The 13,373-nt window shown below is 42.4% G+C and overlaps 1 protein-coding gene across 1 annotated transcript; it reads right to left on the reverse strand.

Moving 5' to 3' along the window:
• Positions 1-8,298: 8,298 nt before the first annotated feature.
• On the reverse strand, positions 8,299-10,626 carry cyp26a1 (cytochrome P450, family 26, subfamily A, polypeptide 1; the record flags this gene model as incomplete). The annotated part of the gene is made up of 7 exons (XM_083687121.1): positions 8,299-8,662; positions 8,923-9,063; positions 9,189-9,323; positions 9,445-9,600; positions 9,714-9,995; positions 10,106-10,330; positions 10,438-10,626. The coding sequence occupies 7 exons, from the start codon at positions 10,624-10,626 to the stop codon at positions 8,324-8,326; spliced, it is 1,467 nt and encodes a 488-aa protein (XP_083543247.1). The 3' UTR covers positions 8,299-8,323.
• Between the last annotated feature and the right edge of the window lie 2,747 nt (positions 10,627-13,373).

Below are 13,373 nucleotides of genomic sequence, written 5' to 3' on the forward strand. Positions count from 1 at the left end.
CTAGCAATGTGAACTACTGTAACTGGGTATATGGGGGTATAAAATGATAATCTGCAGATGTTATATAAGGGATCATCAACGATGAAGAGTGCAGTGCAGTCATACAAATATATACCACACGGTGTAAAATGGCCTAAATTTCATTCAAAAAGGGAATGTATTGAGCAGTCAACACAGTTCCTGACAAGCTGTCTTAGAGGACATTAGGGAAAGGAAGCTGTACTCTGATATGGGCATATTTCCATGAAACCAGGCCCTGCCACACTTGGACTAAGCCTAATTTGGGGGAGACATATGATCCTAAAGGGAGACCAACATATGATCCTAAAGAGAGAACGAGATAATCCAATATGACGTTATTTGTAACTGCAAGAGCATTGCAGGAGTGTGAAAGGCGGATGACTGTAGCGAAAGCAACCTGCGGAGTTTGGACAGGGAGCAGGGAGAGGGGGCACAGGCAGGGTGCTGTGGAGGGGGCCAGCTGCTCCTGCTCTTTGCTGTTGGGGAGCCTGGGGTGGAAAGTTGAGTGGAGTTCATGTGCAGGCCAGATGACTCTATGAGGTGGAGGGGCGAACCAGAGGACAGGCAACAGATCTCACAACCTCACCATCAGCTGTGTCATCAAACTACAGCAGATATGTTGTATTTATACAAGCTGATCTAACTCATCTTGAAGGTATGGAATGTTTTACCGTAAAACACTCTTAAAACAACCCCCAGTACTTGCATATCCGTTATATGACCTTTTTAATACCCACACCTGCAGTGTAAAGGCTCAAATTAGATATTTACATATTTATGATATCATGTAATCCTGTCCCTGAGGTCTGGGGCTTCAATTCAGGTTAATAGAGTAGTGAGGAGAGTCAGTGGGTCTGGTGGACAGTGGAGGAGAACTGTCTGACAGTGGCTCCTGTGTGATGCAGAGATTAGGGACCAACAAAGGAGGAGACAGACTAGAGACTGACTTATCTCACGGCCCCAGAGACTCAGCTCTGTGTCTGCTCAGGGGGGATTGCACTTCAGGTGCACCACTCCAAATCCCCCCTAAAAACATATCCTGGGCCGACTTACAGCTGGGCTTTAGCTGCATCGCTTCAATTCAACTCCATTGAGTGGCTGAGTGTTTATTATTTTTCTGTTAACCTTCTGAACTCCTAGTCTGATTCTAGATCTGGATGTGTTAGTCAGTTCCCACCATAGCATGACAATGATGGTCCAAGGAGTTGGCTAAAATCCATACAACTCTGGGACCAGGCTAATGAATTGTATACTTTTCACATTTTTACTGTATATTTACTTTTAAGGTCCTTATGACTTGTGTGGAAAAAAAGTTATAAAATAAAGCTATCGCTATCAGCACTTTTCATGTCACTCAAGAGTGCATACTTCAGAATTGCTCCTTGAAATCACAGAGCTCTACTCTTTTTTTTACTAGTGTGTTAATAGCTACTGATGGGGGTTTAAATTATGCTGCTTCCTTTCATGGCTGGTGTGAGGCTCCTTCCTGGCAAAGCAATGAAATAGTTATTGGGCTGGTTAGGACAATGCTCTTCAAAGGCGCTTCTCTCTCCAATGTGCCAGGGACGTGTCACATCCTCTTGCCCTGGCCACTCGCCATGTGAGGTAAGTGCAATCTCAGGTCTCGCTCGTCAACATTTATGACGGCAAGGTATTTTCATGTAGATGATCGTTAAGGGACTGTTAAAACGAGCTTTGTGTCCTTTTCGGACATTCAAGATCCCATTCATCTCTGAAGAGAGCATTCCTCTGGAAAAGTTCTTCAGATGTGCCCCCTAACCCTATTTCCCCCCTTCCCTCAATTCCAAACCCCATATTGAAGACCTGATGGGAAATAAATGGGGTTTAGGAGTTCACAAACAATTTATTTGGACTCCATTACAGACTTGTTTAGAGATGAGAGAACATGTGTGGTTGTGTGCACTGCAGCTGATGGATAACCAGCGTCATTGTCGTCTCCTCCTTAGTGCCAGAGTGTAAGCTCCTGGTATTCTAGGCATTCAAAGGCTTACTTGGAAATGCTGTTATTTGGTGGAATTGCATGCAGAGTCCTGACAAAGTTCATGGTTGAGCTGAACTTTTGAACTTATAGTGGTATGTGACATGACAATATGCACTAAACATTTTGATGGCATACACACATTTGACAGAAATAGATATTTCCAAAGTTAAGGAAATAATAATGACAATAATAACAATAATAATAATAAATAGAATAATGTATATCTCCTCTCGAGTGAACCCTTTATATTACATTGATCTAATACCAGTGTATTAGTGCTGCAATTAGTAGCAACATAAAGTTCAGTGTTTTTTGTTATAACAACATAAAGTTCAGTGTTTTTTGTTTTTTTGTTAATGTTCCTTAGTTTAATTATTAACAACAACAACTACAACAAATCCTACAGAGGAATAACTTATTTCCAATGCAACCTGCTGCTCACCTGCACTAGAGACAATTTTCACTCACCTCAACACATCACATACACACACACACTTACACACATACTCACTCCCATCATTGCTGCTATATTTATATTATTTATATGTATATATTCCACCATATTGCTACACTTATATTAATTGACTTATTACTATTGATTGTATTTAGTACTTTACTGCCTATTAATATTTTACTGTACCTTATGCCTATTGTGTTTTGTTATTATTCTCTTTTATTCCTATCCTTATATTTACACGTCACTGTTGAGAGGTTGAGAGTTACAAGCATTTAATTGTACCATTTAAATCTGTGTCCAGTGCATATGATAAATCAACTTTGATTTGATGACATAATGTAAATACAATGTTACTAGAATAATGACAGCATTAATACACAGGAACAAGGGCAGCTTGATGTCAAATGTTATCATGACATTGAACTGATGATAATGATGCAGCTGAAATGATTAGCAGGGGGATGGTGGTTTTGCTAAAGCATAGCCTCATTTATTCTATTTGATCTATTTAACCAGGAAAGTCCACTCTAGTGTCACTGTTCTCCAGGGAGTCCTGCTTGACTTGAACTCAACATCCCTGAGCCTTCCATGAGGGTTGGCATAAGCATCAACACATAGATCTCCTTATTAATTGAATTTCTTACAAAATATAGAGAGATAATCTAGATATGCAAGCTCAATTTGCCAGTCAGTGTAAGGACAATTAGTGATCTCCACTGAGGAAGTTGATTGCGCTAAAGGATCCAGAAATGTCAATATAACATTTAGATGATGTTATGTTTGTTGGTGATTGGGATTTTAAAACTTGCTACACTGGCAACAGTGAAAACCCAGGCCTTCAGAGATGGATCACTTGTTCTGGAGGAGAAACGGAAAGAACAAACTTCCCAAATGAGGGAGGACGGTATAACATTCACATCCACTGTAAGAGCTGTGTTAGGTCTGAATGATGATGACAAAGGGTTTGAATCATGGTTTGAATAGTCAAGCATAACTGTCAGATGTTTGAGCTGGGGTGTGAGAAGTCCTGGACATGAAGTCACCCGCCATCTGACTAGGCTTCAGAATCAAAGTCACTTTTCCTCTATATCATGTCAGCTACGAGTATTGTTGAGCAAAATGAAACGACAAAGTCAAACAGGAGCTGCTTTGGGCTGTTGTCAGTCATGAACTGAGGAGGGTGTTTGAACTTGTCCTGTGAAGTTCAGAATACATTAGCGGAGGAATGCTGTAGTAGTAGCAGATGTTGTCTGACAACGCCAGGTTCTAGTTAACCTCTCCGCTAATCCAGACGTAATTGGTTTCTTATTTCTTGTCTGGATAACTTGAACCTATGATAGGTAAATGGAATGTAGGGCCTGGACTCAATCTGCCTGTCATATCATTTATCGTTATCTAACTTTAATGTCAACGTTAAATTCATATAACATTCTCACTTGTTTATTTGATGAAGACTGAACTTCACAGAAATAGCATAGGCAAAATGAATCTGCAGGGGCTGATCATTATAACAGATAACATTTTTTGTTCTGGAAAGGTCATGTAAGTCCTTCAATATGACAAGAAGGCTTAGATCTGTGAAGTTTCTTTTCTTCAGAAGTCACATGGGCAGGTAAATCAACAGAACTATCTTTAGACCAAAAGTGAGAGTGTTGATTACAAGACACTGTCAGAGGACAGCTAAAGACATTAATCTCCACCTTGTCCAACAGACTCATGACGATGAGTCATCGGTGTGAAAATGAGCCTGTCTAAATATCCCGTCCGTTTGTTTTCACTTGTTGGTTTCGTCATTAATGGCTCTCCTCCCTGAAAGGAGTAAATGGGACATGAATATCATTCATGCCTCTGTTCCTCTGAATACGGGAGGTCACTCTTGGCTGGCCGTGAAGAAAGACAGGACTTGAACTGTGTCAGGGTATGGCCTTCTACAGTTTGCACGGTTGGAAATCATTCTCACGTTAGAGTGACATCCCAAGCTTCTTCATTGTCCTGACCAAATACCACAGAGAAATCAGAGAGGACTAAGAGTATGTTTGATATGAACCAAGCCGTTATTAGACACTATGATCAAAGTTGGGTCAAAGTTGGGTCAATATTCAATATTCTTCTTCCAACAGATTTGAGATGAACTCAGAAACAAATCCTGAAGAATACAGGTAAACAATCTCTCATTTAGGAATCATTACCGTATCAACCGGGTGGACTTTGGAAGCTGATGCAATATTTCTCAAAGGAAACATCTCAGTCCCAGAATAACAAGAAATATCACTCTTCGAAACATGTTTTCTTTATTTTTTTTATACAAGCAGATATGTAGTAGTTAGCTATGGTATGGTTCAAGCAGAGCCACAGAACGTGAAACTGTGCTTACTGCCCCTTTAAGGTCAAGCCTTTTCTCTTAGATCAGTGAACTTTGGCTGACCCAGAGGACCTGTGAAAAGCCCCCCTCTAGATTATGAATAATGGCAATGGGCTGCTAATAGGTAACCCAAACAAGGGCTGCAAGGCCTGATATGATTCAGCAGGAGGGCAGAGGTGCACCAGACATGTAAATGCTGTTAGGAACATTCTCATTGACTTTCATTGACTCCCTGGTAATGAAAAGCCCATTTTCAAGTCCTGGAAAGGCCACCATATTTCTACCAGTGAGGCCGTTGCCTCGTTGTCATCTATGTGCTCTGCCCTGCATTCGGCAATAGGCTAATCTGGAGCTATTGATGCTTCCTCTGAAACCATTGGGCACCAGCACTGCTGCAAACAAGATTTAATTTCAACGCTTTGTAGGGGGAGGGGGGGGGGATTAGCACACAAACAGATAAACAACTATAGTACCTCATGCTGAAGATGGCATGTAACCAAATAATAATCACCTCTACACATAAAGGGACATCTACACATACACATAGTTCGCATCATTCTAAAGTCACTCACTCTTACAATGTACTGAAGAACAGTCCTAAATATCTCATTGATTCAAAGTCAGAGAATTGATTTGATGATGATTTGTAGGTTTGTTCTCCTTTCTTTTCTCTTAAATGACTGGTCTGCTGCATCCAACGAGCCTCAGCCAATAGGCACAAACTGGTTGAATGAACGAGATGGTCAATGAAACAATATTATTTCAACATAGAAAACGTGTTGGATTTGCACTAAATCACTAATGTACACATATTTTATGTGTTTACACCCAACTTTTAACCAAAATACTAAGAGTTGATTTCACTTTGAAATCATGGTCTATGATAACTCTATCTAATATGAATCAAGCGAAATGAATCAATCAAATGAATGGATGTTTATGCCCACTGAGCAGGATTGTTGTTGATGCTGGTAATGGAAGTTGTTCAACTGTGATATGACAAGATAAAATGCCTGGAGCAGTTAGAATGACTCCAGTTTTGGCCTGTGTTTGTGTGTGTTGTCGGATGGTTCTTCTTCAGTGACAGCTTGGAGCGCAGAACCGGCCATATTCAGAACCAAACTGTAGCTCTGTTCCCTCCTCCCAGGGCATTTCCAATTTAATGTGCAAAACAACAAGTGGCACAGTGTGTGCAGCAACAGTCCTGCAACCATGTAGGTTTAGTACCAATTACATTGATTTACTCTGCACCATGTACAGCCCGAGAAACTGAATAAAAAGAAGTGGGTTTCAAACCTCTTTCATTCCCCTGTAATAAATTCAGTATATGCTTGCAAATTTAGACAAAAATGGCTTGCAGAAAAAAAAAGGTTTGTTTTCGCCTCATGATGTCTAACAATAGGCTAGGCAGACGTTCTTTACAAGGTGATAGGAGGAAAAGTTCATCGGCATCTATCACAGTGGCTGGACCTGCAGGGATAGGACGACTGGACGTAAAGGTGTCAGCTATGGAGCTGGGGGGTGTAAATCAGGGGCCTTAGCCGAGCGGGGCCGGGAAACGGCCAACTAAGTGATGCATCTGCCAGCATGGCTACGCCTTGTTCTCTCCAATGTCAGGCAAGGACACGTCCCTTCCACATGACCCCGTCGTGCAGGGATACGTGCCTGCCGGAGTTCCCAATGCTGCTGGCCCTCTCTGGGTTCTCAATGCTGCTGGCCCTCCCTGGGTTCTCAATGCTGCTGGCCCTCCCTGGGTTCTCAATGCTGCTGGCCCTCCCTGGGTTCTCAATGCTGCTGGCCCTCCCTGGGTTCTCGCTGCTGGCCCTCCCTGGTTCTCAATGCTGCTGGCCCTCCCTGGGTTTCAATATTGTTCCTGTGTGGACTCTAATCTCCTCACTCTCACTGCTCGTTGTGGTTCTGCCTGTGATATAGACCTCCAGATTACTTATAGTCTTCATGGAATCCAGATTTAATTTCCTCTCCCTGGGTTCTCAATGCTGCTGGCCCTCCCTGGGTTCTCAATGCTGCTGGCCCTCCCTGGGTTCTCAATGCTGCTGGCCCTCCCTGGGTTCTCAATGCTGCTGGCCCTCTCTGGGTTCTCAATGCTGCTGGCCCTCCCTGGGTTCTCAATGCTGCTGGCCCTCTCTGGGTTCTCAATGCTGCTGGCCCTCTCTGGGTTCTCAATGCTGCTGGCCCTCCCTGGGTTTCAATATTGTTCCTGTGTGAACTCTAATCTCCTCACTCTCACTGCTCGTTGTGGTTCTGCCTGTGATATAGACCTCCAGATTACTTATAGTCTTCATGGAATCCAGATTTAATTTCCTCTCCCTGGGTTCTCAATGCTGCTGGCCCTCCCTGGGTTCTCAATGCTGCTGGCCCTCTCTGGGTTCTCAATGCTGCTGGCCCTCTCTGGGTTCTCAATGCTGCTGGCCCTCTCTGGGTTCTCAATGCTGCTGGCCCTCTCTGGGTTCTCAATGCTGCTGGCCCTCTCTGGGTTCTCAATGCTGCTGGCCCTCTCTGGGTTCTCAATGCTGCTGGCCCTCTCTGGGTTCTCAATGCTGCTGGCCCTCTCTGGGTTCTCAATGCTGCTGGCCCTCTCTGGGTTCTCAATGCTGCTGGCCCTCCCTGGGTTCTCAATGCTGCTGACCCTCCCTTGGATTTCAATATTGTTTTTGTGTGAACTCCAATCTCCTCACTCTCAATGCTTGTTGTGGTTCTGCCTGTGATATCACCCTCCCGATTACTTATAGTCTTCATGGAATCCAGATTTAATTTCCCTTCTGTTTATTGATTTTCAACATATATGGTATCTGCCTGTGTAGGGCTTTGAAATCTGCCTTCTACTGAGTGGATCAGCCTGAGACCACCCAGGTCTGCTGTGTACAGAGTAAATACGTTTACTATCATCTGCAAACGACTTTACCTGGTCCTCAAAAATAAACTCCTATCATTAGCTCATTATTTTCTGTGATTTCTAACCCTTTAATTGCTTTCTCAAGGTTTCAAATAAACCGTAACCCTTTTCTTTCTTTTTTTACTCAGAGTGAGCACACCTAATATTTTGATTCATGAAACTTCTGTTTCAGGAATTCATTCTAAGGAGTTTTCTCTCCAACCTAGGTTGGTCAAGACTGATGTTCATTTTGAATATTTATTCCACAGGCAATCAAAAGACATTCTTGATAAAACATTTTTTTATTAAATAAAGCCCATACAATAATGTGTAATTTAAATAAGTTGCAGTAAGATACAAAGCTATATAACAAATCTACATTACAAATGTACATCACATAGACACTGTGACAAAATGAGTGCTCCATGACAGTATAGTGCCGTTTGTTTAAAAAAAGAGATATATATATACAAATCTATATCGTATTAACATATCAAAATGTAAAATATGTATCATTTAATCTACAACAATTAAAATATTCATATTTACAATTTCAATCGCAGCATTTCATATAGTTCTGAGGTCTGACTAATTGCGAACATAACGGCTGAACTTTGTGGGGAGATTGTCCACTGGGTAAACTGTCGGCCCAGTCTTCATCGTCGGGGGTCCATTTGACAGAGTCCAGTTGCACTGCGAGGTGAGCTCTACCAGGAAGATCCTGAGGAGCAGCTTAGCGAACTCCTTGCCCACACACATCCTGGAGCCTCCTCCGAAGGGGATGTAGTTAAACCGTGAGGAGTCCTCTGAAGCTTTGGCCATGAATCTCTCCGGCTGGAACTCCTCTTTGTTGGGGAACACATCTGCAACGTCATGGGTGTCACAGATGCTGTAAATGACATTCCATCCTTTGGGAATCTGGTAACCCTGGAAAACAACAGAACACAATAATCAGTCAACAAGCAAAAAAAACAACAGCGTGAGTTTTAGACCATGTATCCCCTGACAGTTAGACTGCATTTCGTTGTCTCTGTACTTGTACTCTGCACAATGACAATAAAGTTGAATCTAATCTAATCTATACCTTGTACTTTACTGTAAAGTACTTACTGTAGCCACTGATTCATCAAAATTGAACCAAATCTCACACACTCACACACACAATAATGTGGAGATTGTCAACGTACATTGAGTTCAAACGTCTTCAGAGCCACGCGGAACCCTCCGGGGACAGGTGGGTTTATCCGTAGAGTCTCTTTGATGACGCAGCCTGTATACTTGAGCTGCTCCAACTCCTCGATGTTTGGAGATCCATGGAGATTTAAACCCTGTTCCTCCTGTCAAAGACAAATATAGAAGAAAAACGTTAACATTCCATATGTCTCAAACATTCAAAGCATTCATTTGCAGGTTGAAATGTATGTTTTTCAGCAACAAATGACTGAGCGCTTACCATGTCATGCAGCTCTTGTCTGACTTTATTCATCACATCTGGGTTGAGACCGAGGAACATGACCAGGGAGGTGGCTGTGCTGGCTGTGGTCTCATGACCTCCAAATAACAGTTCGGTAGCAGACTCTTTAATTGCCTTTGAATGGAAATGAATGAAACCATTAACTTCATGAGCAAGACCGGTAGAAGCAAAGCTTATTGAAATGTATCTGTTGTTAAAAAACTGCATCCATCTAGAGAGTAGAGTAGAGTATTACCTGCATGCTGAATGGCTCATCATTCTTCCTGCTGCTGTCGATCAACTGTTGGAGAGCATCCCTGTGTTTACACTCATTGTCATTGTCAGAATCTTGGATCTTCTTCTTTATGTTTTCCTCTATTTTGGAATGAATGAAATTTCGGGCTTTCAGACCCTGCAGAAGAAATGGGTGAAAATTCAACAATTAGTTAAGACTCCATCAAATATAATATACATTGTTGAGAAAATCACAATGATCCACAGGATGTAGCATATAGCTTCACTCACCCGATACAAGCCGCTGAAAGGGACATCTATGGGGAGGGAGAAGAGGTTCTTTATCATCTCTTCAAACGCTTCCACTAGTTCTTGCTCGTCGGTCTTGATCTGGTCTGGGTCGAAGCCGAGAAGGATCCTCATCGCGATACGGAACATGAGGCGCTTCATCTCCGGGTAGACGAGCACACACGCGTCCTTCTGCAGCCACTCTCTCACTGCGCTCCTCACCTCTTCTTGAATGACAGGGACGTAGTGCTCCAAGGCATCCCGAGAGAAAGCTCGCATTATCGCCTAAAACAAACAGGGGAAACTTCCATTTTAGGTCGATGGAAGCGTGTATGCGCAACAGAACAAATCTAAACAAAACAACATCACATTTTCAAAGTATTAAAACAACGCACCTTTTTCTTGTTCTTGTGCTGGGAGCCGTGCACGCTGGAGAGCGTGTCTGATCCTAGAATAGTCCTCACAGAGGCTGGCCACTGGCCGGCCACAAGTTTATGTTCACCCAGCAGAATCTGTCTGACGTTATCGGCTCCCATTACGCGCACGGTAGGGTTGCCAAAGAGGTGCGTCCTGTAAATGTATCCGTACTTCTGTCGTTTCATACGAAGGAATTTTCTCCTCTGCAATAAGAAATATTCAGGAATTTACAAATCAATCATTCACATGGAGGACAGAACAAATAACACGATCACTTCCTTTTTTGGATTTGCGCGTAAAGTATAATTACCTGGAGAATTAGTTGGAGCGTCTCACCAATGAAAGGTAAACCCATGGAACCTGGAGGAAGGGGTCTGCTGCAGCTGGGATCGCGCCCACGGAGCATGTAGATTTCCCATAATTTCACCATTACTAAAAATAGCAAGACAGGGAGCACTATTGTGCATAAAAAGGTCGCCAACAAAGTGTTCAATGCCATTGCGCACTCGGGTAACCAACGACTTTCTTGAGAGGGCTTCAGGTGCAGCAAGAGTTTGTTTGCTACTGAAAGTCTGTGTGTTTATACGCCCTTTTATAGCCATTCCCCAGGTCTCGGCCTCCTGTTACCTTGGTCAGATAAATTAGTTCACACAAAGTTCATCTTTAATTGTGGTGTCATCTTGCTCCGCCCACAGGGTAAGCCGCTCCAGCCCTTAACCATTTGTTATAGACGCATTTTAATACTACCTCCTGTTGGAGCTAGACAATCCATGGATTTAACTTTGAAAAGGTGTTAATTCCCCGACACAATAGGGAAGCATCCAAGGTTCTTTGTTGCAAATATTCCGCAGTTTACACTCATTACGTTGGCTTGAGTTGTGTCTGTAATGCCTGGGGCGGGCTTAATTGAACAGCTTTCAACAGATTTAAACTTGCGCTGTTTGCGAAAATGTAAAACGTCTCGTTTAAAGAATTTCTTAATCCTCACCAAATTCAATCATGTTTATTTTAGTCGGTTCATGCTAAGTGAACCTGTAGGCTAATTATACATCACTGCTGCCAATTATATGTTAAACTGAACAGTATTGGTAACTTATAAACTTTAAACGTATATTCACATTGTGAACACACTTTTATTTGATTGATCACATGAATTCATTAATGATAGTGTGCTCGATATGGCCCTTTTCTTTAAGTGGGAGGCATTATATGAGGTTTCTATGTGCAATTTGGCTGCAGGTCTAATCTTAAATGAGACTTTAACCTGTTTCACTGGCTACCGCGTCCTTTTGATGACTGTGGCACTGTATCTATATAGCGTCGGTTATAAAAATGATATCTTGCTCGCAGCGGGTTCAAACTTGGGTCAGTTGAAAAAAAGGTGTCACAGGGAAGCAAGGTTACCGGTGGGTTACATGAAAAGTAAACACCACGAACCACCCTCTGCATTTGGAATCACTTTTTACGACAGCCACCACGGGGAGAAGACAGGCGAGTCAGTCAGTCAAGCAGGAGACAGCATGGCTCCGGATTTTACAGCGACACATTATGGATTTCCCTTTCCTCTCTCTCTGCCTGTCGCACTTTGGTGCTGAAGCAGTTGCCCTGCATTTCACCTCTGATAGTATTAACCCATGCATATGGAAAGAGAACAGATCATACATACAACTGTCCCTCCTTTAGCCCTAGGCAATAAAGTTTTGTAAATGAATATAGGCTACACATTTATGACAGACACACAATGTGTACCATCACCAATAACAGTCCTACAATATTTGCTTTCCTTGCCCACTGTTTTGAATGCCATTTCCAACTCGCACCTCTCAATCAGATGTTATGATTTTACTTCTCCCGTAAAACACTCTCCACAGATTGGACCTGAAGTTCAAGTGTAGATCATTCACACTGTAAATCCAGAAGTAAGACCAAAGTTAACCTTCTTATTCCCATCTGTTAAAGGTCTGTTCGTTTTAAAACGAGCAGTCATTTTTTTGGAGCTGTATTTAACCCAGTCTTTGCCAATTTCATCACGTGTATATAACACATAACGCCAAATGGCCACCTAAAATGTTTGCTGGGTGCATCCGTTCCACACAATTCAGAACAGTGTGTGTGTGTGTGAGAGAGAGAAACAGAGAGAGAAAGAGAGAGAGAGAGAGAGAGAGAGAGAGAGAGAGAGAGAGAGAGAGAGAGAGAGAGAGAGAAGAGGTGTGTGTCGGAGAACATCGCTGACCTGCTGGTGACCTACACCGCGGACCCTGACATCTCTGTGAACTCTCGCGCAAACCTCGCCAAGTTCACTGTCCGTCAAATAACGAGATACGGGGGCTCGAGTCCCCGGTAATTACAGGAGGAAAACATGCTTATCTCCACAGTGATCTATTCTCTCACTGTCAATCATCCCAGAAATAAAGGGGATAATTAAAACCACTTAGAGTAATATTGTAATTGGGTCAAGAGATTATATAAAAAAAGAGATTATATAAAAACACTTTGATTGGAGCCAAGATTCTGCTATTTTAATCACAGTATTGTCCGATCACACAAAACATTAAGTTTTATGTCAGACTTCTACCAACTGTCTGTAAATTAGGTCCATACAGTGATCTTAGATGAGTAATTTGACTTAAATATTTGATCATGTTCTCACATAAATAACAATATAAGACAGACAGGCCTCGGCCGATATGTTTTTACATAGTTTATGCACATTTTACCTGCTTTGCTTCCACAAAAATCCTGACGTGGCATCCAGGCTGTGTCGGATTATAGCGAGAGGATGTATGATTTGTAGGTTTACATGACGTATGTGTGGTTTGACCTGTTGTCCCACCAGGAGGGGGTCAGGAGAGCACAGCACAGCGGTTCACTAGGAGGTCAGCCTGCCTGTCTCTGCTGTAGGTGCGGCCTCTGACAGCTCTCACGTCTCTCAGCTTGTTAGAGACACTGTAGGTGGAGATAGATATCTCATGTGAAAATACACTGCCTCCAGTCCCGTTTTCTGTCAATGGAGAACTGTTTGTATTCTAGCCTATACATTGAAAGGGACATATGGAGAACGGCACCTGGAAAATAGACCTCCGCCCACTTCAAATAAACTGAATACGATTCAGTGGGTCTGTATGTATGATGTATAGGATACATATGACCACAATGTTATCTATTTTCATAAAAAAATAAAAAAAAACTTTATGAACTGTTTTATTTTGAAGTAAGTCAGAAAATAAACATATGTCGGTAAATAAA

Source organism: Argentina silus (genome assembly GCF_951799395.1).
Source record: "Argentina silus genome assembly, chromosome: 16".
Classification (NCBI taxonomy): domain Eukaryota; kingdom Metazoa; phylum Chordata; class Actinopteri; order Argentiniformes; family Argentinidae; genus Argentina; species Argentina silus.